General features: G+C 37.1%; 2 protein-coding genes across 3 annotated transcripts; both read left to right on the top strand.

Annotated features, from left to right (window-relative positions):
• Positions 1-515: 515 nt before the first annotated feature.
• Positions 516-6,044, top strand: upp1 (uridine phosphorylase 1). Its single transcript, XM_048153530.1, has 8 exons — positions 516-732; positions 851-901; positions 1,324-1,435; positions 1,527-1,685; positions 2,512-2,626; positions 2,790-2,999; positions 4,766-4,912; positions 5,139-6,044. The coding sequence occupies exons 2-8, from the start codon at positions 864-866 to the stop codon at positions 5,285-5,287; spliced, it is 930 nt and encodes a 309-aa protein (XP_048009487.1). The 5' UTR covers positions 516-732; positions 851-863; the 3' UTR covers positions 5,288-6,044.
• A 4,058-nt stretch (positions 6,045-10,102) lies between these two features.
• stmn2a (stathmin 2a) lies at positions 10,103-18,526 on the top strand. 2 transcript variants are annotated; one of them, XM_048153814.1, is made up of 5 exons: positions 10,103-10,305; positions 12,291-12,386; positions 14,334-14,509; positions 14,706-14,895; positions 17,024-18,526. In XM_048153814.1, exons 1-5 carry the CDS (start codon positions 10,287-10,289, stop codon positions 17,083-17,085), a joined length of 543 nt encoding a protein of 180 aa, XP_048009771.1. In that variant the 5' UTR covers positions 10,103-10,286; the 3' UTR covers positions 17,086-18,526. The 2 variants fall into 2 exon arrangements, with proteins under 2 accessions (XP_048009771.1, XP_048009769.1); XM_048153812.1 differs by having other exon boundaries at positions 10,105-10,305; positions 14,706-14,898; positions 17,027-18,526.
• The last annotated feature ends 3,228 nt before the right edge of the window (positions 18,527-21,754 follow it).

Genomic DNA, 21,754 nt, shown 5'->3' on the forward strand with positions numbered 1-21,754 from the left:
ATTTCTAAAAATCCTTTCTTTGTATTGGTCTTAAGTAATGTAATTTTCTGAGATACTGAATTTGGGATTTTCCTTAGTTGTCAGTTATAATCATCAAAATTAAAAGAAATAAACATTTGAAATATATCAGTCTGTGTGTAATGAATGATTATTAATATACAAGTTTCACTTTTTGAATGGAATTAGTGAAATAAATCAACTTTTTCATGATATTCTAATTATATGACCAGCACCTGTAGTTAAAAATTAAAACATTAATTTAATTCAGATTTAATACAAATTATCAAAAGTTGGTTTAACATATCTAGTTAATGTAATGTGATTTCAGGTAAATTAAGCAACTTGCGACAGTCATCTGAATGACTAAAAAGTAACGTTAGCCCAATTTTGTATGTATTGTGTGTGACGTCAGTGGCGTCGGTATCCAACCTATTGACGTGAAGCCCCGCCCTCATCCTGATCGTTGCTATGAAGGACTTCTCAACTGCCCAATCCATTGCTTCAGCTAGCCTATCCTGCCGCAGGAGGCGGTGCTTTCGGTGGAAAAACCACTACTCTCGCGCGGTCACGGTGCTGTCACGTACACCAGCGGCACAGCCGGATGTTTTACAGTAAATGACCAAAACTCTCGGTATTTTATCAAGTCATCTTCCCGGCGAACAGTGAATCAGGAGGCGTTATAAACATCTCACGGAAACGAACACTGAGCTTCATTGAGAGACGCTGTTTTAGGTATGCTGTTTAGTCCATTTTATTGTTCGACATAGTTTATTCTGCATAGATTTAGTTGTTAGACCAGACAATGTTTTTTACGTTGAAAACTGATGGTCTGTTGATGTGTCCTTCACAGGGAAAAGCTGAAAATGCCGCTGGGTGAAGAGAAGAATGGGACATGCGACAGGTACGAATATGATATTAATTTATTTCCTTGTTCTCTATTAAGTTATATGTGCGTGGGCTTCCGTTTGATGCCATTCTATTTTTTTTTTTTTTTTTTTTTTTTTATGTAAAGATTTCATATTCTTTACGCAACTCAAAGCATTGTATAGCGCACTGGATAGATGATATGTCATTCGCTGGGCACAAATGTTCTTCCATAAGCAAAGGTTCAGTTCAGTTTCATGAGAAGTGTTATAAAACGGAAATGATGTTTCTCACAGCGTCCTTCTCACGACCCCTGGGTTACATAGTAGTACTTACTGTTATTACGTTATGGTGTGTTGTTAAAGTGTTACTTTAAACTGTGTTTTCGTAACACTAGGGACAATATCCAACAGCTATGCTGTTTCATATAACTGCCAAACTTGTATTTTCCCTGAATAGGTCAATATATGTGAACAATCCCCATTTGGACTCCATGACAGATGACATCCTTTACCATTTTAACCTGGGAACATCCACGCACGACTTGGCAGCGATGTTTGGAGATGTCAAAGTAAACTTTAATTCACTTCCATTTCACACTAAAACATGACTCCTTCAGAATGATCTGAGTCTAACTCACTTGGTTGTACTTTTTGTCTCAGTTTGTGTGCGTAGGGGGAAGTCCATGGAGGATGAAGTCTTTCACTGAATACATTGCCAAAGAACTGGGGATTTCAGACCCCAATGCAGAATATCCAAATATATGTGCAGGAACCGATCGCTACGCCATGTATAAAATTGGACCTGTGCTGTCTGTCAGTGTGAGTGAACTCAAACTTATCCACATGTACACTACTGTTCCAAAAGTTTGGGGTTTGTAAGATTTTTTTTTATTTTTGGAAGAAATCTTTATTTAGCAAGGATGCATTAAATTCATAAGAAGTGATAATAAAGATGCCGTTAGTTCTTTTAAACTTTCTATTCATCAAAGAATCCTGAAAAAAGTATCATAGTTTCTACAAAAATACAAAGCAGCAGAATGTTTTTCCATCTGTGATGATAATAAGAAATGTTCTTGAGCACCAAATCAACATATAAGAATGATTTCTGAATGATTTTGTGACACTAAGTATGTTTACATGCACTCATTTTAATGGGAATGAATGTGCACAAGATAATTTTGAATCTGACTGAGAAAACGCATTCAGGCGTTCACATGCTTAAAGGTGCAATATGTAAGAATTTTACAGTACAATATCCAAAAACCACTAGGCCAGTGTTATATATTTTGTTCACTTGAGTACTTATAATAATCCAAATGTTTGCAACTATTTGTAAATCATGAGAAAATTGCAATTTTAACCAAGGCTCCGGGACGTGTGAGGAGTCACCTGTCAATTACGTCATACCCATCAAGCTACGCCTTTGTTTTGAATAGGCCTCTAGTGACCTCTAAGTGGACAGAAAATCTTACATATTGCATCTTTAATTTTTTCCTGTTGATTGGGTTAATTCAGGTTTACACTATCCTGTTCAATCAGATCATAATTTAATTTAGATTGAGCTCTGTCAGATCAATTGAGGTGTTTACGTCATTGCAAATGAAGTTTGTCTGAATATTAACATTGAATATTCTCTGTGTTCTAGCATGGCATGGGCATCCCATCAATCTCTATAATGTTGCATGAGCTTATCAAGCTCCTTTATCATGCCCGCTGCACTGATGTCACCGTAGTGCGCATTGGAACATCAGGGGGAATAGGTACACTGCTTTTACCATTGAACTACTTAATCAAAAAGGGTGTTCCCATGCTTTCAAAATCAGCACTAACCTCATCCTGGTGTTGTAACCATGACTTTTTTGTGAATAATTTCCTGACTCCCAGAGTAGTTTTTGAGCTGTTTTTCTGTCTGTCTTTTATCAGGTTTAAAGCCAGGGACTGTGGTGATTACCAAACAGTCGGTCGATTCTGTGTTTGAGCCTCGCTTTGAGCAGATCATCCTGGGTAAAACAGTGGTCAGGAGCACAGAACTCGATGGGGAACTTGCAGAAGAGCTGCTTCAGTGTGGCAAAGAACTTGCAGAGTTTGAGACTGTCATTGGTAACACAATGTGCACCCTTGACTTCTATGAAGGTAGAATTATTTTCAAGTAGACTCTTAAATATAATGTTATAATACACTGCCTGGCCAAAAATTTGGATTTAAATAGGGAAATGCTTAAGAGTCTATGATTAGATTGTTATTACAGTGATTATTATGTTTCTAGCATGTTATATGTTGCAGCAGTTCTTCTATCCCTAATTGCTGTTCTTAAGCCCTGTTCAGATGGGGTTTTTTTTTCTTTCTCATAGGGACGTAAGGTATTTTCAACATTTACAGGGGCTAGTCTGTGATTTTACTGCCGTCTGAATCCAGAATGTCAGTTTTTTTTTTTTTTTTTTTTTTTTTTTTTTTTTTTAACTCCACCACCCGCGTAAAAATCCCCAGCCAAATTACCTACTGTTTTTTTTGACAAACGGCAAGGTCGTGTGGTAAATTAATTGCCGTCAGAATCCACATCTCTGAGTTTTCAAATGGAGATCAATTCAAAATTCACCGTTTAAATCCTTTTTGACTACCGCAGAACACCATACAAGCATTTCATGCACACTTTAATTACTGAAATGCTGTGAAATATTCAAAAGAAATATTTCATCACCGCTCCACCTCAGTGAAAGGAGAGAGGGGACAAAAGCATGTTTTCATTTGAAATGGGCCATTACATTACAATAAAATTATCATATACAAATATATACATTAAAAATATAAACCAAGCAGCTTTATTTCATGTAAATAAGAGGCTGTATTAACTTATTTCCACTAATTTCCATATTTTTAAAATGACATCATTTTTTAGATAAAATACAAGACAGAAAACCATTTCAACTATAGTGCATCTATCTGTCTATAACAGTAGATTTAAATAATCACATAATAAATAGGATATTATTTTCCTATTATTAAATTAAATATGAATTTATTAGTATTATTCCAAGCATAGCCTATTATATTTTATTTACAGCAGACAATCATGTGACCATGTGAGGATCACTAAACGCGCTCCTCCACCGTGAATAAATCGCCATCAGAATGCATGTTTTATTACTTAGGAGCCATGCAAATTTATTTTTGCAGAAAATCCACGTGAGCAATAATTACCGTCCGAATAGGGCTTTAAACGACCATGAAGGTAGACACATCATGGCCATATTCCAGGATGACAAAGTCAAGATTCATCAGGCTCAAATTTTAAAAGAATGGTTGGGAGTGAGCATGAAGAATCATTTTCACACATGAATTGGCATCTCTGAGACTTTGGGATGTGCTGGAGTAGACTTTACAGAGTGCTAACCTCTTGTATTGTCTTTGGTCAAGATCTTAACTAAAAATCAATGCCCCCTTGATGTAAATAATGTGATATTATTTCCATCAAAAGGTGCATACATTTTTGGTGAAGATCTTGTATTGACAATGCAAGAGGTGAGCACTCTGTAAAGTCTACTCCAGCACATCCCAAAGACTTTCAATGAATTTAAGGTCTGGACTCAAAGGTGCCAATTCATGTGTGAAAATGATTCTTCATGCTCCCGGCCTGATGAATCTGGACTTTGTCATCCTGGAATATGGCCATGATGTGTCTTCCTAAAGTACATGGTTATTTAAGAAATGAAAAGCTCCATCGTTTAGAGTTAGAAGAACTGTTCCCAAACATATAACATCCTAGAAACATAATAATCACTGCAATAATGATCCAATCATAGACTCTTAAGCATTTGCCTATTTAAATCCAAACAGCGGGCCGGGCAGTGCAAGTTAGCACTGAGGGGTTTGCTGTATTTAAAGGCTCTGTCTTTGTACAGGTCAAGCGCGGCTGGATGGGGCCTTCTGCTCATACACCGAAGAAGATAAACAGAGCTATCTTGCTGAAGCCTATGCCGCTGGGGTTCGTAACATTGAGATGGAGTCATCTGTGTTTGCGGCTATGTGCAAACTGAGCAATCTTCGAGGTATGACGTTTTTAACGCACCATTTCAAGTTAATGAGTAATACTTGCATAAGTTTGTGTAATGGGTGTTCATGCATTTGAAATGGCTGCTAGAGGTTTATTATCCTTTATTGCAGTTAGTCTGTTTGAGCTGACTGATTTTGACCTCTTATCAGACATGTTGTTGTTTATTGTGGATGGGTTGAGATGTGATAATACAAAGAAACTTTTTTGTCCTGTTTTTTCAGCTGCGGTTGTGTGTGTAACACTGCTGGACAGACAGAAAGGAGACCAGCTGACCAGCTCTCATGACGTCCTGAATAACTACCAGCAGCGACCTCAGGCCCTGGTCGGGCATTACATCAAAAAGAAGCTGAATGCCTCCAAGAAAAGCTAGTTCACTACTAGCCAGAAAACTTTACAAGCAAACTTTCAGAGAGCTGAAGGTAGGGAACAGTATAGTGCAGTTTTGATAAGGACAATGATTATATTAATATATGGTAAAAAAAAAAAAAAACATGCAGCTCTTAAATTTTTTTTCAGTTTTATTTAAAAAAACAAAAAACAAAAACAAACAAAGACCAAAGTAACAAATACCTTAAATTTCTATGGTTTAGCACTGCGGTTACTAACAAGCTCATGCAAATGAATGACTTGAATGTAATACCTTCTTTTACTTGTTTTGAAATGATAATAGGCACATTATCTTTTAGACGGTTTGATTTGTCTTAAATACGGGATATTTATTACTGTTTTAAAAGTTACCTGTATTAAAACTACTCCTGATGAAGTAGTTGTGTAAAAGGGAAAGATGTTTTAGAAATGAGAGAGAATTAAGCAGTTTAGGCACTAGTTACATTAGAAGGGTCCAAAGAGCATTTTCAAATGACCGTAAACCTCTCTTGCTTATGTTTGTCTCTGTATGGTTGTTACAAACAGTTTGTAAAATTCTACTGTAATGATCACAAACGTCTTAAGGAGAAATATTATGCAATATTTAAGTTTGCAATGTTTAACATGCAAGTTGTTTTTTTTAATTCTGTCACTGAATGTTTTGTTATACAGCATTCTGAGAAATAAAACACAAAGATCAAGTAATTTCATAAATAAAAGTTGTATGAAGCTAATTTCTCATTAAATGCAAAAAAAAACAATGTAAAGTGTTAACTGTGTGTGTGTAATAAATTGTATATTATTTTTTACATATAGTATCTCACAAAAGTGAGTACACCCATAACATTTGAGCAACTATTTTAGTACATTTTCTCAAGGGACAATACAAAAGAAATGAAACTTCTGAAAATAACTTGACATACAGCCATTATTGTCTAAATAGCTGGCAACAAAAGCGAGTACACCATAAGTGATAACAGGTGTATGTTGTTTAACCATGCAAAGCCACATGTCCTATTCATCATGTTCATGTTTTGTCTGCTTGACAGGACAATAAAATATATGTGGATCTTGTATTAGAGCAGTTAAAATTTTGTGCTTTGAGTACAGTCCTCTCACACTGACCACTGGATGTTCAACATGGCACCTCATGGCAAAGAACTCTCTGAGGATTTGAAAATTAGAGTTGCTGCTCTCCACAAAGATGGCCTAGGCTATAAGAAGATTGGTAACACCCTGAAACTGAGTTACAGTACAGTGGCCAGGGTCATACAGAGGTTTTCCAAGACAGGTTCCGCTCGGAACAGGCCTTGCAAGGGTCAATCAAAGAAGTTGAGACCTTGTGCTGTGAGTCAGGTGCAGAAGCTGGCTTCAAAAAACAAACGCATGAGTGCTGCCAGCATTGCTTTAAAAGTTGCAGAAGCAGAAGGTCAGCTTGTCAGTGCTCAGACCATATGCCGCACACTGCAACAAGTCGGTTTCCATGGCTGTCGTCCCAGAAAGAAGCCTCTTCTAAAGCTGGCTCATAAGAAAGCCTGCAAAGAGTTTGCTGAAGACAACCTGTCCAAGAGCATGAAGTACTGGTACCATGTCATGTGGTCTGATGAGACTAAGATAAACTTGTTTGGCTCAGATGGTGTCCAGCATGTGTGGCGACGCCCTGGTGACGAGTACCAAGAAAATTGTGTCTTGCCTACAGTCAAGCGTGGTGGTAGCATCATAGTCTGGGGCTGTATGAGTGTTGCTGGCACTGGGGAGCTCTGCTTCATTGAGGGAAATTGGATTCATTGGATTCCAACATGTACTGAGACATTCTGAAGCAGAACATGATGCTATCCCTTCAGAAACTGGGCCAAACGGCAGTTTTCCAACATGATAACGACCCCAAACAAACTGCCAAGATGGCAACTGCCTTGCTGAGGAAGATGAAGTTGATGGAGTGGCCAAGTATGTCTCCAGACCTGAACCCTATTGAGCATCTGTGGGGCATCCTCAAGCGGAAGGTGGAGAGGCGCCATGTGTAACATCCAGCAGCTCTGTGATGTCATTATAGAGAAGTGAAGAGGATCCCATCATCCCAGCAACAACCTGTGCAGCTCTGGTGAATTCCATGCCTACGAGGATTAAGGCAGTGCTAAATAACAATGGTACTCACACAAAATATTGACACTTTGGACACAGTTTTGACATGTTCACTTATGGTGTACTCACTTTTGTTGCCAGTTATTTAGACAGTAAAGGCTGTATGTTGAGTTATTTTCAGAGGACAATAAATCTATACAAGCAGCACATTGACTACTCTAAAGCAGTGGTTCCCAATCACATTCCTGGAGGCCCCCCAACACTGCACATTTTGCATGTCTCCTTGATCAAGCACACCTGAATCAGGTCATCAGCTCATTAGCAGAGACTCCAAAACCAGAAATGGATGTGTCAGACAAAGGAGACATGGACTGCATCCGAAAACTGGAAAATGCTGCCTTCTGAGGACACATTTCAAGGGAGTAAGGCAGGGGTCCCCAAACTTGTTCCTGGAGGGCCGGTGTCCTGCAGAGTTTAGCTCCAACTTGCATCAGAACGCCTTCCTGGAAGTTTCTAGTATGCTTAGTAGGACCTTAATTAGCTGCTTCAGGTGTGTATGATTAGGGTTGGAGCTAAACTCTGCAGAGACACCGGCCCTTCAGGAGCAGGAATGGTGACCCCTGGAGTAAGGCATCAAGGCACGTCCGAATCCAATGTCACTTCCTGTCTCATGAGATACCTTCCTCAGATCGATTTTTGAAGGAAGCATAGATGTATCCTTAGCTGCCTTTGATATCCCACAATCCTGTGCTTTCCATTCTGTGACAGTTGAGCTAGAAAAATAAAGATGGCATCCGAAAGTTGCGTTTACTGCTCAGTTTGTGTATAAATGTATGATTTTGACCAACATATTTCAATTTTGATATCATTTCTATCGAGAAATTACGACTGTAATAATTAAATATTTGTTTAGTTCTCACCAAAGCTCACGCTATATTGCTGTAGATCATTAAACTGTTACGCTGCCTCAGAAGTCTGTCCAAAATCAATTTTGTGAGGTACCTTCATGCACAAACGCTGCCGTACAAACAAGTCATTCTCTTATAAGACAGCGAGGCAGCAAGACAGCTACCTAGGTTTTCGGACGCAGCCATGGAAAATGTGCAGTGTTGGGGGCCACTACTAAAGTAAATACAATTTTCATTTCTATAGTAATGTCCCTTGAGAAGATATACTAAAATGGCTGCTGAAATGTGAGGAGTATACTCACTTTTGTGAGATACTGTGTGTGTGTGTGTGTGTGTGTGTGTGTGTGTGTGTGTGTGTGTGTGTGTGTGTGTGTGTGTATAAAGTACAGTCCAAAAGTTTGGAACCACTAAGATATTTAATGTTTTTAAAAGAAGTTTCGTCTGCTCACCAAGGCTACATTTATTTAATTAAAAATACAGTAAAAAACAGTAATATTGTGAAATATTATTACAATTTAAAATAACTGTGTACTATTTAAATATATTTGACGAAGTAATTTATTCCTGTGATGCAAAGCTGAATTTTCAGCATCGTTACTCCAGTCTTCAGTGTCACATGATCCTTCAGAAATCATTCTAATATGCTGATTTGCTGCTCAATAAACATTTATGATTATTTTCAATGTTGAAAACAGTTGTGTACTTTTTTTTTCAGGATTCCTTGATGAATAGAAAGTTCAAAAGAACAGCATTTATCTGAAATACAAAGCTTCTGTAGCATTATACACTACCGCTCAAAAGTTTGGGGTCAGTAAGAATTTTTATTTTTATTTTTTTGAAAAGAAATTAAAGAAATGAATACTTTTATTCAGCAAGGATGCATTAAATCAATCAAAAGTGGCAGTAAAGACATTTATAATGTTACAAAAGATTAGATTTCAGATAAACACTGTTCTTTTGAACTTTCTATTCATCAAATAATCCTGAAAAAAAATATTGTACACAAATCATCATGTGTGATCATGTGTTCTTGTTAGTGGGGTATATTTTATGTAAGATTCTTATGTGTATTACAAAATTTACAAAATTTGTGTGGTAAGAGCCATGCTTTTTGTTCTAATTAATCTTTTAAAGAATTCCCCCCAAAAAATGTTCCCCTGGGGGTGATTTATTTTCTTGACTAAAAACATTTCTTAGAGTTTATATACTACATTTTGGGTCATAAATGCTTATCTTCAACCAGAAATTTTTGTTCAATCTTTACAATTTCTTCAAATGATAAATGACATCTCATTAAATCAAATTAACAGAACTACAAGCCTTTATAACTATGAGAAATTCCTAATGGACAGCAGGGAAATTGTATTCAGACATGAAATCATAGCATACAAGATCTAGCATACAAATATAATAAATTCCTTTCTCATGCCAATTCTTAAGAAAAACTGACTTCTTCTTTGCTAGAATAATTTCGATTTATTGGGGAATTGATTGGATCGGTGACATTTGCTATTGCTGTGATCTCATGTGAATGACAGGATGCCCCGCCCTCGCGGCAGTAAACACGTCATCAGAGAAGAGATTTCGTTGCAAGAGGGAGGGGAAGATATGTTGATTACGGCGGAATATGAATAAAAAGATGCATAAATCATTGAGAAGAAATAGTACTGCAATATTCCATAAAAAGTCAATTTTGATTTCATGGTGACTAAGTATTTGAGCCCACGTACGAGGCTAAAACATTGTGGCTCGCGACAGTAACAGCAGCTAGCGCTCGATTAGATGCAGGCCAGTTTTTTCCCTCCCACACACGTCAGTGAAGTGAAGTGTTGCCGGTGGCCAATCTGCTGTTGCGCGGACTGGATCATAAGTCAGCCGCTCCCATTCCTCACATCCCTCCGCGCTCCTCATTGTGCTCTGCTGACTCAGTGCCTTAAGCATCATCCGCTCTCAACGCCACTGGCACAAACCACGACCATTGTGGAAAATAATACGGATTCAAGAAAAGACACCATGGCCAAAACAGCTATCGGTACGTGCTGCGCATTTCTTCACTTGTCATCTTAATCCATTGTTGCATTTGTAAACGTGTTAATGGAGGCTGTCTATGAAAAGATCTACTGAGTGTTATACCATGCACGATCTGTATAGAATATGCTATATTAACACGTTTCATAGCCTATTCGTGCGTAAAACACATTGTATAAGCAACTGCGACTTGAGTCTGCGTTTGCATTATCGGAGGCATCCTACAAAGGTACGTTTCGCAATTTCTCGCATTATTATAGTTTATAATAATCAATGAAGTAAATGTAACTTGCATTAGGAATTAGAATAAATAGCGTACGTAAATGTCTCAGTTTAGTGGCATGTATGTAAGATGATTGGCGATGGCGCACCTGCTCCTGCTGCCTCGCATCATAATGCAGAAAGACCGCACCCAAGAAACGATGCCCAGACAATATAGCCATAAAAAACACACAGATACCTCCTCATGGAACATTTACCTTAATAAGCCATTTTTAACCAGCGATTCGTGCTTTATATGGAATAATCATGAAAATTAGAGCAGCTTTTTGTTATGGATGTCATCGTCCTTGTTTCATATGAAGTCTTGAGTGCTGGCATAAAAGCTGGCATCAAGGATAAGGTGACAGATTCTCATTCACACTCCATTTTATTTTTTTAATTAGCCACTTTATGCATTTAGAAAACAAAAGCAGACTAATAAGGCTCATCTTGAGATATAACACACAGGCCTGGCTCATTCATCACGTGCATTGTTATAATACAACAACATTGATATAGCTCTGCTCATTTTAGTATATAAAATAGATTTTTTTTTTTTTTTTTTTTTTTTTTTTAAATCTTAATGATATATTGTGTTAAATTCCAAAGTAAAATCAGCCTCTGTTTTGTTGTGGAGTACAATTCATGACCAGATGGCATGGGCGGATTTCACTGTGCATTTTTTCGGGTATCCTGTAGAATTACTGAAGCAGTAAAGTCGCCTTTCTGAATCTATCACGGGCTGTTCTGTCAGGATTTATTGATCAGTGTAAGGCTCCCGAGCCGTGGGCCTGCTTGTTGATATTGCTAAGAATGGCTGGGGAGTTGCAGGAGGCCGAGGAGACGCAAAATGGGAGACCGGCCAGCCCTGCAGCAGTGGGATGCTGCATGGTGGCCTTTGCAGCACCGGACAAATAAGTGTTGACACTATGTTGGACACTAGTATGTGACCCTGGCAGGAAATTACTCCTGCATGCAATTCGGACATTAAAAGTATGGAATATGTAGCTCATCCTAGGTTATAACTACTTTATGACTCATCATATTTACTTTATTTTCTTATTTAGTTATACTTTTTTAGTGTCTGACTGTAATTTTCTAGCTAATGGGCTGTTGGGTGTGCTTGTAATCTGTAAAACACTACAGAGGGCAGGAAATGGGAAGTGTCATTAGTGTGCCTCATGCATTTTTCATGAGTCTGCAAGCTCCATTTGTTTGAATGTAGAAAAGTCTCTCGGTAGACTCCATTTGTGCCACTTTTGTGAGTTTTCAGGGATTTGCTTTGTTGTATTTCAGTTTGTTATAATATATATATATATATATATATATATATATATATATATATATATATATATAGTAAAAACCATTAAATGCACTATTTTTTCAGTATATATATATGTGTAGCCTATAGTGATAGTGTCTGAATTCCTGATATCTAGCTATTTGAATCTACTTTTTTTTCATTGTTCACCGCTGTAATGATAATTATAAGCTTTCGAAAAGAGCTAATGTAGCTAAAGTAGCAGTGTCGATCAGTCACTCAGTTGAAGCATCATAGAGACAGACACTCACAGAGTGAAGTACAGGGTATGTTATAGCCCCCAATTGAGTCCTCTAAAGAGCTGTAGAGACCGGGCGATATGCTCCGGCCTGTAAACTTCAGCACATTTGTGCTCGAGTAGTGGATCTGTGTACGACTAACAAGGGGCCAATTTTGTGTTGTTCCAGCATACAAGGAGAAGATGAAGGAGCTGTCCATGCTCTCGCTCATTTGCTCCTGCTTCAGCCCACAGACACGCAACAACCTTGTCTGTGAGTTTGAGGGTAAGTGATAGAACAAATTAGTTTTCATTTGAAGCAATATAATACTATATATGAAATGCATATTGTGGAAACACTTTATAATAAGGTTCCATTTGTTAGCATTAGTTAACATGAACTTACAATGAAAAATCTTAATATTAATTTCAGCATTTTACGAAACCATTATTAAAATCAAATGTTGTCTCTGATACCTGAGCTACCATGATCTAGTGAACAGTATTTTTATTACCTAATGTTTATTACCAAAGATTAATAAGTACTGTAACAAACATGTATTGCTTGTTTTTAGTTAATGTTGTTAGTAAACATTAACTGATGGGACCTTATTGTGAAGTGTGATATATATAATTATATATTTCTTCACTTGTTGATATATATATATATATATATATATATATATATATATATATATATATATGATTTTATATAATAAATACACAAATAGTACATTTACATAATAAATATGAAGAAATATAAGAATTTATATTATAAAAATAAATAAATTAATAAATAAAAGAACGTATTAAAAATGTTGATAATTTCTTGATTAATTATGCTCTGAAATTTATGAAAAGATGAATTAATTGAAACATGAATTAACTATGGAAGCCCATTTGCACCACATAAGAAAAAAATAATCTTTTGTTACATCGGAATTATGACATAAAAAGCTTAAATGATGACAAAATGTCAAATTTATTTAAAAAGTCTAAAATATGACATACCAAGTCATAATTTTAAGATAAAATTGAAATGACAAAAAGACGAAATTATGAGAGAAAAGTTGAAATTATGAGATAAAGTCTCATAATGTCATGTCATAATTAGGACTTAGTATGTCATCACTTTTTTTCTCATAATTTACTAATGTCAATTCGACAATTATATCATAATTTCATTTTTTTTTATCTCTTAGTATCTTATAATTGTCATAATTTGTCATTTTTGTAATAATATGAGGATATATAAGAATTTATATAAATAAATAAAAGGATGGTTTAAAAATGTTGATCATTTCTTGATCAGAATCTTGATTAATTATGCTCTGAAATGTATAAAAAGATGAATTAATTGAAATATGAATTAACTATGGAAGCCCATTTGCACCACATAATAAAAAAATAATCTTTTGTTACATCGGAATTATGACATAAAAAGCTTAAATGATGACAAAATGTCAAATTTATATAAAAAGTCAAAAATATGACATACCAAGTCATAATTTTAAGATAAAATTGAAATGACAAAAAGTCGAAATGATGAGATATGTCATCACTTTTTTCTCATAATTTACTAATGTCAATTTGACTTTTTATCTCAATTATATCATAATTTCATTTTTTTTTATCTCTTAGTATCTTATAATTGTCATAATTTGTAATTTTTGTCATAATATGAGGATATATAAGAATTTATATAAATAAATAAAAGGATGGTTTAAAAATGTTGATAATTTCTTGATCAGAATCTTGATTAATTATGCTCTGAAATGTATGCAAAGTGAATTAATTGAAATATGAATTAACTATGGAAGCCCAATTGTACCACATAAGAAAAATTATCTCATAATTGTCATAATTTCAACTTTTTTCTCATAATTAAGGCTTACGTCATAATTCTGACTTTTATGTCATAGTTATGACTTAGTATCTCATAATTTTTACTTTTTATCTCATGATTATGACTTAGTATCTCATAGTTATATTATCATTTTTAACTAATAATTAAAACTTATGTCATAATTCCAACTTTTGTCATATTTATGACTTAGTATGTCTTTATTTGTACTTTTTATGTCATAATTATGATTTTTTTTATGTTGGAATTATTATTTATCAAAGCATTTTTTTCTCATGTGGAGGAAATGGGCTTCCATAATTAAATGACATGCATTTATTAAATCTATGCCCCTTTTATTAAGTGATGTCATTTGACATTGTCTTGTAGATATGGAAGTAAAGCCCATAAACAAAAGGGCCTCAGGCCAGGCCTTTGAGGTGATCCTGAAGCCGCCCTCACCGGTGTCAGATGTGGCCCACAGCATCACCTCCCCTCCAAAGAAGAGGGATGTGTCACTGGAAGACATCCAGAAGAAACTGGAGGCTGCTGAGGACCGCAGGAGGGTTAGTGGAACTGAATGCATTTAAGCTTACTTATCTGTAGCTATAAAGCTTAGAATTTCATTACCACAGACAAGTGAATTAATGCATCAATAAATATTGGTCAACCACTTTGAAATCCATTTAACCCTCAGGAAATGTATGGCCTTCCATACCAGAATGTTTGGATGCTCATGTATATAACGACTTTCCTCAACAGTCCCAGGAAGCTCAGGTGCTCAAAGCTCTGGCTGAGAAACGCGAGCATGAGAGGGATGTGCTGCTCAAAGCCATGGAGGAGAACAGCAACTTCAGCAAGATGGCAGAGGAAAAGCTCATCCTGAAGATGGAGCAGATCAAGGAAAACCGGGAGGCTTACCTGGCAGCCATGATGGATCGCTTGCATGAGAAAGGTGAGCAAAGCAGTTCGACTACATATATAATTATTTAAAACATTATTTTATTCATCATTCATTTATTCATCTTAAATTTAATTATTTAATATTTTAAATAATATTAAATTAATAATAAATAATAAATTAGTTTTGGTAGTTAAAGGTATACTATGTAACTTTTGGCCCTCTAGTGTTAAAAAAACAAAACTGCATGCATTTTGCAGAAGAACATTGTTTTGGTTGTGATTCAGCTCTGCGTGACTTATGCGTGAATATGGTACTTTCTCATAAGATTATCTTACTGCTCATAAAACATTGACTACTAGGCTTAAGAGATATAACCAGTTTAGATGGAAAGGATGGCGCTAACCAGAGATGGACATGTGTAGCGCTTTTCATATATCACAAATATTCAATGTTTTCAACCGCATAATGTTTATTTTAGGTTTCAGACATTTAAATACACATAAGTACAAACAAAACAATACATTTAGAGTTTGTAAAATACACAATGATGTCTATAGAAGTGGCAATAACAATCATTTCCATTATAATTAGGCAACATGTTTTATTCGTATCAGATATACATTGTGTAATTAACTTTAGAGTTTACTCTATTCTTCTCCCAGTTCACCGGCTCACTTATTTTCATGTATTTCGGGAGAAGTGGATGAATTTGCGTGTTGTAAATCAGATCCGATTCTCTGCTGTGGCACAAACTAACATGGCGGCGCCCATCGCGCATATAGCTCAACTAACGCGATCGTTATAAAGACGTTTAAACAGCAAAACACATCCACTTGCACATATTCGACAATCGGAATATCAGATATTTCATGCTATAGTTAACAAATTTGTGAATATTTTGAATAAAAAAGGAAAAATAAACATAAAAGCAGATCATCAGTCATACAGCGCTATTGTGGCTGCGATGTGTCACGTAACAAGCAATGACGCGTCACCGTGGAAACAATAAAGTGATACGTTCTAAATAACGGTCGCCTTGAAAAACTCACGCTGGGGGCTCAGACAGAATGTTTGAAACTTAAGCCGCGCACACACTTAACGATTGTAAGGCAGATTATGAATGTAAATTGATACTTATGACTGATTGCGCTCAAACGCGTCCAGTCAGAGCCAGTTGCATTCAGTCTGCGATTACAGTCGGTGTTCAGATTCCATGTGTGAGTATATAAATCGGCTCCAGTCGAAGGAAACAATCGGTATGTGTGTTCAGTTCAGTCTTAGAATGTTTCAGCTAATCGTTAGGTGTGTCCCCGGCTTTACATGTGAAAGGGTTAATTCTCGCCATGTCCAAAAACCAAGCCAATGTTGATTCTGGTTTTATTACGAGCTCTGTTGCAATCTCTTTTTGCCAGCAAACTCTCCTTTGTTTTGAATGGGTGATCCCCCGGAGGTTAGAGATTTAGCATGCTCCATGTCAACCAAAGTAGCCAGAGCAACTTTTCTCTATTCACAGATATGACGAGACACAATTTCCTGCAAAAACCATCCCATTCTAAAATATAAACACTTATAATAGGCTTACCATAGTGAATCAGGCTAAGACAAAAACACAATTTGGAAGTAGGATGATAATGATGATGTATTGACATGGTCCAGTGTGTAATATTTAGGAGGATCTATTGACAGAAATGCAATATAATATACATAACTACGTTTTCAGTGGTGTATGAAGACCTTACATAATGAACCGTTTTTTTATTACCTTAGAATGAGCCGTTTATATCTACATACACCGCGGGTCCTCTTACATGGAAATCGCCATTTTGCCATGTTTCTACAGTAGCCCTAAACGGACAAACTGCTCTAAAGAGTGCGTTTGCTTGACTGGCTACTCTCTTCTGTCTCAGACGACGACATCTTTGTCCTGTGTCGGCCACCGTAGCTTCTCTATGTGCTTTTAAAGGGAGGGGTGAGCGGTGGACTGAGCCGTTGGTTGCAATTCGCTTCCTCACCGCTAGATGCCGCTAAAATGTACACACTGAACCTTTAAATTTTGTTCATTTTGAACAACAAAAAAGTTACATAGTGTACCTTTAATTATTTTAACATTTATTATTTCAGTCTTAAATGATCAGTATTATAGTATGTGATACTATTTGTCTGTTTTGATCCTATCAGGAGCGACATGCTGCAATTGTCCGCAGGAACAAGGAGCTGAGGGAAGAGCTAATAGCGTGAAGTTCTCCTCCTCCTCATACCCTTCATCAGCCAACCTGTCATCCTATCCTGCTCACGCACACTCACACACAACCACTGGTAAAAACCAGTCAAAACAACTAATATCACACTCGTATACTGTTTGAACGGTCTTGCTTGATTTCATAGAGTAATGGGAAGACACAAGTATTATTTTGTAAATACATCTTTTTTTTATCTATCTATCTATCTATCTATCTATCTATCTATCTATCTATCTATCTATCTATCTATCTATCTATCTATCTATCTATCTATCTATCTATCTATCTATCTATCTATCTATCTATCTATCAGATTGAATGATAACAAATCAAATGTATCAAATCTACATGGTACATTATTGTTCATTCTTTTATTATCATTCTTTGTCAGTTTCTCCGTTTTTTTGTTTTGATTCAGGCACGTCTGGTTTGATCACGTGAAAGGTTTATTGGTGTTGTGAGAAAGCTGCTCGCTTACGTTTGCAGTGTTAAATGATGTAAAGTTTGGTGTAATTGTGAAGAATGCAAAAAGCTTCAGTGCTCAGGCCCCAGGTCAACATAGATTTACATTTTAAAAAGAAAACATACCCCAAGACTCATAAATATATAGTGCACTTAAGTTTATATACAGCATGATCAAGACATAGCCACTTTTTGCTGAACAAAAAGCTTGAAATATGAGTACTGAAACAAATAAAAACATGTTAATAGTGTCTCCTTTGAAATTCTGTATTTTAGTTCCTTTGCTTAACCTCTGTAAAATGAAATATCCCTCTCTTGAACATCTGCATGTCGACATCTGCAAACGTACTCTTTTGTTGGCTGACGATTGGGAACACTGCACCCTTTCTGGACCCTTTGGACTAGACAGCTTGACATCGCCTGCGTTATATTAAAAGAAAAGGAAAAAAATAACCAGCCAGTTCCTATCCTGTTGCCCTACCCACACATTGATTCAGGCCTTCGGCTCTCAAAGCTGATGTTTGTCATCTGTCTCTAGCAGGACATCTTCATTAGTACAGTGGTGTAATTAAAGGAGTTGTATCTCCCCGAATGTTCTGACATGTTTCTGGCTTGATAAAATAGGTAACATCCTTACCAGCTGAATGTATCCTCATATACTCCCAACTACAGCCTTTGACATGTGACTATTTTCTATTTGGTTTATTTTGGTGAGATTAGAGGGAGTGTGTGTAAGTGTGTGTGTACATGTTAGGTTGACAGAGCATTTGTGTCCTTTCTCTCCAGAGGTGAAGTGATGGGCAGATGCAGAATATGCACTGAATGATTATGATTTTATTTTGATTTTTTTTTTTTTTCAGATCACTGTCTCTTCTATAAATATGCTTGAAGTGTCTTCGGCTGCCAAAATTGTCTTTTCCCCTCTCATTTCTGTGTGTGCAAACTTTGGTGAAAATAAAGGTTTGGGGTTCTGTGAACATGGTGGACTCTGTTTGGTTTTTTATGAAGCTTTTCGTAATGTCATTATAGCGCTTCACCAGCAGATGCCAGTAAACCTATTGTGACATATGGGCTAAGCTTATCAACACAACTCGGTAATGCAAATATCTAATCAACCAATCACTTGGCAGCAACTCAATGCATTTAGACATGGTCAAGACGATCTACTGAAGTTCAAACTGAGCATCAGAATGGTGGAAAGGGGTGATTTAAGTGACTGAATATGGTATGGTTGGTGCCAGATGGGCTGGTCTGAGTATTTCAGAAACTATCTAGTGAGCAGCAGTTCTGTGAGCTAAATGCCTTGTTGGTGCCAGAGGTCAGAGGAAAATGGCCAGACTGGTTTCGAGATGATAGCTAGGCAACAGTCACTCAAATAACCACTCGTTACAACTGAGGTCTGCAGAAGAGTATCTCTGAATGCACAACACGTTGAACTTTGAAGCAGATGGGCTACAGCAGCAGAAGACCACACTGGTGCCACTCCTGTCAGCTAAGAACAGGAGCCTACATTTGAACACTGAGAGCTAAGAACACTGAGCCTACATTTAACTCGGGCTCCCCAAAATTGGACAATAGAAGATTGTAAAAACATGGCCTGGCCTGATGAGCCTCAATTTCTGCTGTGACATTCAGATGGTAGGGTCAGAATTTGGTGTAAACAACATGAAAGCATGGATCCGTCCTGTCTTGTATCAACACTTCAGGCTGATGGTTGTGGTGTAATGATGTGGGGGATTTATTCTTGGCACACTTTGGGCCTCTTAGTACCAATTGAGCACCGTTTAAACACCACAGCCGACCTGAGTTTTGTCGCTGACCATGTCCATCCATTTATGACCACAGTGTACCCATCTTCTGATGGCTACTTCCAGCAGGATTAAGTGCCACTGTCCCTGTCTCTGTCCACTGCCGAAAGCACCAACAGTGGGCGTGTGAGCATCAGAACTGGACCGCGGGACAATGGAAGAAGGTGGCCTGGTCTGATGAATCACGTTTTCTGTCACGTGGATGGCCGGGTGCGTGTGCGTCGCTTACCTGGGGAACACGTGGCACCAGGATGCACTATGGGAAGAAGGCAAGCCGGTGGAGGCAGTGTGATGCTTTGGGCAATGTTCTGCTGGGAAACCTTGGATCCTGCCATCCATGTGGATGCTACTTTGACACGTACCGCCTACCTAAGCATTGTTGCAGACCATGTACACCCTTTCATGGAAACTGAATTCCCTGGTGACCGTGGCCTCTTTCAGCAGGATAATGCGCCCTGCCACAAAGCAAAAATGGGTCAGGAATGGTTTGACGAGCACAACAACGAGTTTGAGGTGTTGACTTAGCCTCAATCCAATCGAGCATCTGTGGGATGTGCTGAACAAACAAGTCCGATCTATAGAGGCACCACCTCACAACTTACAGGACTTGAAGGATCTGCTGCTAACATCTTGGTGCCAGATACCACAGCCCACCTTCAGGGGTCTAGTGGAGTCCATGCCTTGACAGGTCAGGGCTGTTTTTGGCAGCAAAAGGGGGACCAAGACTGGGTAAACCCAGCCTGTTCTGCCGGCGATTTGATTTTGCCCGGCAACTCAGTCTGCAAACCCGTACATTCATTTCTACTGCTTCTGTTACACTTTTGCAGGAACCAATCACAGACTGGCTTTATCCACCTTGCTCGCTATTGGCGGTATAACACGATGACGATAGAGAAGTGACGACAAGCACGACCGTCAATCCAATTCCTTTTAACCTCTCGACGATGCTGAATGACTTCTTTAGTTTAGCAAACAAATCGCTCGAGTGGGTGGTTTTTTTTTTGCACAACCTGCAAAAATCGCTTGATGCCATTGCTGCATCTGCAAACCGCTGATCAATGCTACAAACCAGTACAAACTAAACCTGTCTGGAGTTTTCGCGTCGCTCTGCAAAGTACGTCACCCGGATCGTTGATCTGATTGGTTGAAGGACTATCCAATTGCGTGAATAATGCTCGTTGATGACGCCTCTTGTGCAGTAGGAAATGCATAGCAAACTCCCCAGACCAATGTTCAATTTTAAATTGAGCTTGGTCTGGTGATAGCCAGACAAGGGACCAACACAATATTGTGGTCATAATATTATGCCTGATCGGTGTGTGTGTGTGTATATATATATATATATATATATATATATATATATATAAATTATATATAATTATATATATATATATAATTTGTACATAATATAAAATATTCTAAGCTATATAATAATAAACTCTCTATATAAAACATTCAAAGCAAACATATGATATATATATATTTTTTTTTGCTGGAATTATGAATTATTATTATATTATTTTTATATAGTATTAATATTATATGAATTATTAGAGGGCAAAAAAGAAAACCCTTTTACAGGAAAGTTTGTTTCATTCTTTCTGTCAGACTGTCCACACAGATGCACTGTAGCAGCTGCTCAGCAGCAGAGAGAGCAGGTTCAGCCTGTGGGAAAATATGTGGAAGGCAGTAATTGATGATAGTTCAGCAGAACAAGCAATAAAATAATCATCCCTCTGTAAGAAGCCTGTTATTGCCCTACATTCTCTTATTTTCCCCCTCTTTCCGCTCTCTACAGATTCCTTAAACTAATTATTGTTTTGTTGAGTGCAGATCTTTGCACTCAAAGACCTTTGTGTTATATTGTGTACTCCATTATGGTTTCATTCATTCTGTATTTGCGGTTGCAACTTACCACATAATTGTCATCCCCTAAAGTCTCTCTGTTATTTTCATGTGCCGCACTACAAACTGTTAGTGAAGGGAGTAAATTAACTTGTCTCACACACACACAAGCGTAAATAGTATGTTACACATGCTAACACTTGTTTATAAATTACTATTTACAATACTAAAGACAGCCATTTGCTTGTGATTAATTATTAATAGCAGTCATCTGGTAGGTTAGAGATTGGACAACAGCATCTACATGACTAATTAAGGGGAATTAATGTCTGTTTAATTAATTAACAATTGAGGTGAGCTCGATGCCAATGCACCTGCACTGCAAACATGCTTGTGTTTACCATGAAAGGCACAGAGAAGTCTTCATGATTTTTATGAATAATTAATTTAAAAGGATTATTAGCATAAATGGTATATGATTTATTTTAAATTGAATACTTGTAAAGTGATTTTTTTATTATTATTGTTTTGTTTAAACTGAACCTGAGCATT

Source organism: Megalobrama amblycephala, linkage group LG13 (genome assembly GCF_018812025.1).
Source record: "Megalobrama amblycephala isolate DHTTF-2021 linkage group LG13, ASM1881202v1, whole genome shotgun sequence".
NCBI lineage: Eukaryota > Metazoa > Chordata > Actinopteri > Cypriniformes > Xenocyprididae > Megalobrama > Megalobrama amblycephala.

What these genes read in the sequence shown, in the direction of transcription:
- upp1 (XM_048153530.1), top strand. Translation starts at nt 864, where the DNA reads ATGCCGCTGGGTGAAGAGAAGAATGGGACATGCGACAG. An exon ending in AAGAATGGGACATGCGACAG is followed by an intron (nt 902 to 1,323) that starts GTACGAATATGA and finishes TTCCCTGAATAG; the next exon opens with GTCAATATATGTGAACAATC. An exon ending in CACCCTTGACTTCTATGAAG is followed by an intron (nt 3,000 to 4,765) that starts GTAGAATTATTT and finishes GTCTTTGTACAG; the next exon opens with GTCAAGCGCGGCTGGATGGG.
- stmn2a (XM_048153814.1), top strand. An exon ending in CTGCTGAGGACCGCAGGAGG is followed by an intron (nt 14,510 to 14,705) that starts GTTAGTGGAACT and finishes TTTCCTCAACAG; the next exon opens with TCCCAGGAAGCTCAGGTGCT. An exon ending in GATGGATCGCTTGCATGAGA is followed by an intron (nt 14,896 to 17,023) that starts AAGGTGAGCAAA and finishes TTTGATCCTATC; the next exon opens with AGGAGCGACATGCTGCAATT.